Consider the following 6,002-nt stretch of genomic DNA (forward strand, 5'->3'; position numbering starts at 1 on the left):
TCTGTAACATACAAATAGAAGTACAAGAAAAAGACTACAAGTTGACAATACAATTGCAGAATTCTGTGGGAACACAGTATAAATGAATTACTCTAATATATTGCACAAGTAATTTGTTGAACTATTTACACATCCCTTGGCTGTTTCAGAATAAAATCAAGGTCCTCCCTTGCATAATTACCAGGGACAACAACACCACTTCTGCAGAACAAAGACACGAAAATAAGAACCATTAGCTAAACAAATAAGAGGCAAATTCAGGATTTAGAGTCACTAGATTGAGAATGAATAGAGCACAATTCTATTTGTTTTTGTCAATATACGTACATAATTGTAAGTCGAAAAAAGATAAGTTATGTTTGAACCTATAGAAGTTGTCCTAGATCCAACTCTAGATGGAATATAATGCAGGGGAAGTGATTTACTGTACCATTTGCTTTTCCTCTGAGTTATGCTTTTGTGTGTTGTTAGATATTCTATTAGGTGTCCCTGATGGATTTCCTTGCTTTTCCTCTCGCACTTTGTTGAAAATGTGTGTGTAGTTATCAGCAGATTGAGGATCATTCTCGTCCCACTCTCCGAATCTTGGAACTGCAGCTCCTCTATCAGACTGCTGGAAGACAGATCGAAAAAAACCACTTTAAGTAAGAATTCACATCTCAAATTAATGGAATCAACAAACTACCTCAACAGCTTGTGGATTAAAGTTGTATAAGAATTTATATGCTTCTTGAAAGCAGTAAGCCTTCAAAACAATGACAATTTTGTGTGGATTATCATCCTTCTTAGAAACAACAACTAAGTTATCAGTTTTATCTCAAAAGTAATTTAAAGATCCAACCTTCAAATTGGAGTATTTAGTTTCTAGCTGAGGCCTGAGTGACTATATTATCTAAGAAATTAAGTGTAACAACTTGTGATTTAACCTATATACATACGCTAACATTGCAATGTCCTTTTTTCACTACTCCTCCCTCATTAATGTATCTAACATTGCATTATTTTCCAAGCTACTAATTATAGACGATTACTCACATTATCTTATCGAGGACGTGACAATATAAAAGTTGTTTCACACTATCAATATATAGAAGTTAAACTCAAAGCATATATGATGTGATCAGATCAAGTTAGGCTATATATCATCTAAGGGATATAAAATAGGAGTTGCTGAGATTGAAAAGGTACCAACCAACCAAATATGATGTGTAGACATAACTATAATCAAAAGGCAAAGAATAAGCAAGTGAGATGCAACATGATACTCTAATAGAAAACGTACATTCTCTTGCTTAAGTTTGGACCTTCCAGGAGTACCGTGACTACTATCATAAGAATTATTATTCTTTCCTTCCCAAGCAGGAGATGCAACACCTCTTCCAGCATTATTAACCTTTGCCTGGTAATGTGGATGCAGCGGTGATTTATCAAAGCTATGTTCAGATCCTATACTTTGTCTGCCAGTTCGACCAGAATTTGATCCACTACCACGTTGATGAGATGGCTCATTGGCACCTTTCCTTCCCATATTCTCATTACGTCCTGGAGAATTAACATACTGCCGGAATTCACCATCTTCTTTACTTAGTCTATGTTCCCGCGTTTGCCCACCACGCCCAATTGGTGGTTCCTCTGTTTGTCTTTTAGGCTTGGATTGAGGAGCAACTTCAAGTGGTGGAGCAAGATTACGAAACATATCTGGATTCTCTTCGGGATCATTGGGATTCATAATCTTTCCAGTACCACGAGTTTGCCTTGCTTTTTCAAAATACACAGTATAGGGCGTGTTATCGTCATTTTCCCAATTCCCGAACTTTGGGACATTTGGACGCTGCACAAACAGTTGGACGAAATTTCTTTTATTGCAGATTTCTGCTATTGATCATAACACAAGCAAGACATTCATGAAGACAAGAATGTACAATCACTATACCAAAAATGATTTTTAATTAATCAAAATAGCTAAATGTATATATAATGTATTAATATTGAATAAATAATATATAATCATGTAAATCTATTGTATAACTATGTATTAAAAATGTATATACATCCATAGTTGTTGTTTATACAAACATTTTTACATTGCATAAACTATTGATGTGAGGCCTAAGTTAAGGCTGGAAGTTAAAAGTGTATAATGCTTATTATATCAATTCACCTAAGATCTATTAATAGCCGTTCTTTTTATATGTTAAGGCATCTCCAACCCTACCATCTATTTTACTTTTCAAATATAGAGTTCTCTCTTTTTTCAATTTCAATCCAATTCTCTATTTTATTCTCTAAAAAAGAATTTTTTCTCTCTCTTCTCAATATTATATTATTATTTATATTTCATTTTTATTTTCTTATTTCATAATATAATTATCTGTCTTTCTTTCTTTCTTTCAAATAATCACTTTTTATAATTTTCATGCATATAAAAAAAATTATTTTTTTCAAATTTTTTATTTAATTTAAAATTTTATTTTATTCTAAATTTCTAAATAACATAAATTGCAAATAAATATTACTCCATATAATATACAAATTAGTGGGCATAAATTGCAACGGAAATTGTTGTGATAAAATTATTATGTTATGTATTATGTTGTTATCTCATATTTAAATTATTATATTATGTATTGTATTTTTAAATGAATTTTTTCATCTTATCATTTCAATTTTGTGCATTCATCTAAGTGACAATTAATAATAATATCAAATTCTATTAAAGTGACGAAAATAAAATATAAAATAAAATATTATTAATTCGGGATAAAAATAGTATATATAAAATAATGTATTTTTTAAAATATTATATTACATTTAAAAAGAATTACGTATATTAAATATTTAATTAATGATCTTATATGAAAAATAATGTGGTAACTATAAAATAATAAAAATAATCAAAAAGTAAAATAGAGAAAGTGAATAGTAATTCTCCAAACTATTTACCTCTCTAAAATGGAGAATAAAGAGTGAAATGGAGGGTGGATGGAGAGCTCATTCTCTATTTTACTCTCCAAATTTAGAGAATAGAGAGTAAAATAGAGTTGAGTTGGAAATGGTCTTAGTTTTTCTGTTCAATGTCTATAGAATAATTAATATGAGTATGCAAATTACTATTAACTCATCGGTGAAATTAATTAGATCCAAGGACTTAAAACTAAGAAAGAAAAACATATGAGGGTATGTTTCGTATAAAGAAAAATATTTAAAGCAAAATCAATGGCCTTCACGTCTCTCACTAGTTGATAACTTGATGGTAAAATTGTTGATTCAATTGATGAAATGGAAACTTATCTAAGCTCTAGTAATTTATCTTTGGCTACTTTTGCTTCCCTTCTCATTAAATTTGTGTGATTAATTATTTTCAAGAATTGGATCAAAAGGCAAAGTCCCAGCGAAATGCACTTCGCTTGAAACAATAATGACCATTTGATAATTAGATTATTTTGATAATGAATTTTAACTGATCAATAGACGTTTTGTCTAATTTCTCCTCCTTTCCCCCAACTATATAAGTGACTCTTAACATCAATTCCCACCTTAGTGTATTTAGCAATTCATTTCTTAATTCACTAGACACTTATCAAGCACGGGCGGATCTAGAGGGATCGGAAGGGGGTCGTCCGAACTTTCTAGATATTAAAAAATTACACGGTATATATAAGATACTTTTAATTTTTTTCTATGTATATATATATATATATATAGATTGATTTTGAACCGTCTGAACATAAGATTAGATGTTGTCTTAATGATTGAGGAGTTCAAAATTCACCTTGAGGTTTCAAGTCTCAAGCACTACATTTTTATTTTTCAAACTCTTAGTAAAATTCTTGGATCCACCATTATAATCAAGTTTAACCTCCAATATTGACTATCAAAATCATAAAACAAAATTGAAGCAAAAGCAGAAAACAGCATATATAATGAATACAAATGTGTTATTGGAGGCTCTCTATTTAATATGAGAGAAGACGGCCGGGCCCTAAGAATGTAAATAAAAAGACCAATTCCCTAGTGAAATATTACCTACCACACCAATCAACATAACTCCACATTAAATACATGATCATCTTTGATAGCTTCAACCTCAAATTTTATTTTGAATAGACTTAATCATATATAATATGTCTCACTTAATTAGGTGAATTTAGAGAAAAGTAAATGACAATTTGTTGTAAAACTTTTGAAATAGATTCAATATGCTACAACAACAACAACAACCAGATTTGTATGTTTTGTGTTTGTTTGAAACAAAATTATCATGATGATGTACTAATAAAAGAATAAAAGTAGATAATGAATTGAGAGATGAACAACAAAATTAGAAAGGGAGAAGAAGAAATAAAAAACGTACAGCCATTGTGGTTCACCGAATGAATAATCAGCCTCCAGAGAGAAAAAGAGGTGGAGATGAGAATTAAAGAAGAAATTGTTAGCTACTACTAATAATTATAATGAAAGAGAGGTTGATCAACCATTGACCGGCGCCACCGGTAATGCTTTGACTATTCTTCTCTTACGTACTCTTCTTCTCTTACTAGTTACTACCCTACCTCATGCATTTACCACACATTTTTTTTTCTTATCTTAAATGGCATATATAAATTATAATAAATAGAATGTTAATAATATATTTACTATAATTTTATAAGTGAAGTCAGAGTGCGTAATATGTAATGAAGTAACAATGTAAAATAATGAAAATTTTCAATAAAAAAATATAATATAAAGTTAAAATAATAAAACCTGGCACAAGATTTTGAAGAGTTGATATAATGATATCGAAATAGTGTTGAGTTGAATTTGATAAGTTGATATAATGATATTAAAATAATGTTGACTTTGTTGCGATGCTTGAAATTTGAAGAAGACACTAAAAGTAGATAGACAACTACTAGATTTTTACATGATGCAAAAGGTTTGATCATTTGGAAGACTTTAGGAGAATGAAAAATATAAATGTAAGAATAATAATGTGAATTCATGTTAATCGATATAAATAAAACAACAAAATAGGTAGTCGCTATCTAAAAACTATTCCATTTCTCTTTTCAAATTTAACCATATATAAGATTCTTATAACAATATATATATATATATATATATATATATATATATAGAATACATCTGTAAAAAGAAGGGGTCTCCAAAAGAATTGAAGCTTCAAATAGTGGCCTTATAATCGAGCCAGTCCATACTCTAGCTCCATTTGGCCTTTATTTTTCATTTTTGTCCCACATCTATTTTCCATCCAAAAAGAAAACGTATTGACCAACTCATTCCACATATTTGGCTTTCCTGTCCATACAAACATCCTACCCCTTAAATTATATGTTTTGTCTCACCATTTTATTCCTATATATTGCTACGAAAAAAAATGGGTGTGACTAATTTAGAATCATAATATGTTATTCCACACAATCTTAAATGTCCAGATGATGGTTTAATATGTTACAAAAACTGATATTGAGGAGGAAGAAAGACTTGGACAAGATATCGATAGCAATATTGTCCGTATACATACTTTTTAATACAAGTAACTTTTTTTCAGGATAAATCCAAATTAAATAACTAAACTATTTGGGAAGACTTATTTAGTTTATAGAAGTTTAGTAATCAAGAAAAGTCGTTCTTTTTTAAGAATAATTAATATAAATAATATAATCTATTAAATTTAGGATTAAAAGAAGAAAAAAAAAGAAAAGAGGAGGTTAGGTCAAGTAAAGTCAAAACACGTTTTGGAATACAAGAAATGGCATTTGGTAGGTTATCAAGCTGGGCTGACTAGTCTTTCCCAATTATATACCCTCCCTCAGTTTTTTTTAGTTGTCATATTGTACTTTTTAAGAGTTAATTGACTAATTTTTAAAGTTAAATTAAATTACATTAATTCGATATTTTAAAATAAAATTCTTAGATATTCAAAAACTATATGGAAAATACTATAAATTACAACTTTTTTCATATTAATATGATTTAAAAAATACTATCTTAAAATATTA

At 29.2% G+C, this 6,002-nt stretch overlaps 1 protein-coding gene across 2 annotated transcripts; it reads right to left on the bottom strand.

Moving 5' to 3' along the window:
• On the bottom strand, positions 1–4,500 carry LOC125871723 (RPM1-interacting protein 4). Of its 2 annotated transcripts, none has more exons than XM_049552377.1 (4): positions 4,355–4,500; positions 1,283–1,831; positions 431–610; positions 1–201 (listed from the first exon to the last, which is right to left on the bottom strand). In XM_049552377.1, the coding sequence occupies exons 1-4, from the start codon at positions 4,358–4,360 to the stop codon at positions 178–180; spliced, it is 759 nt and encodes a 252-aa protein (XP_049408334.1). In that variant the 5' UTR covers positions 4,361–4,500; the 3' UTR covers positions 1–177. The 2 variants fall into 2 exon arrangements, with proteins under 2 accessions (XP_049408334.1, XP_049408333.1); XM_049552376.1 differs by having other exon boundaries at positions 431–613.
• Positions 4,501–6,002: the final 1,502 nt, after the last annotated feature.

This window comes from Solanum stenotomum, chromosome 7 (genome assembly GCF_019186545.1).
Source record: "Solanum stenotomum isolate F172 chromosome 7, ASM1918654v1, whole genome shotgun sequence".
Classification (NCBI taxonomy): domain Eukaryota; kingdom Viridiplantae; phylum Streptophyta; class Magnoliopsida; order Solanales; family Solanaceae; genus Solanum; species Solanum stenotomum.

Coding starts and splice junctions, on each gene's coding strand:
- LOC125871723 (XM_049552376.1), bottom strand. Junction 614..1,282: donor CCAAACTTAAGCAAGAGAAT/GTACGTTTTCTA, acceptor TCTGTCTTCCAG/CAGTCTGATAGAGGAGCTGC. Junction 202..430: donor ACTCAGAGGAAAAGCAAATG/GTACAGTAAATC, acceptor TTTGTTCTGCAG/AAGTGGTGTTGTTGTCCCTG.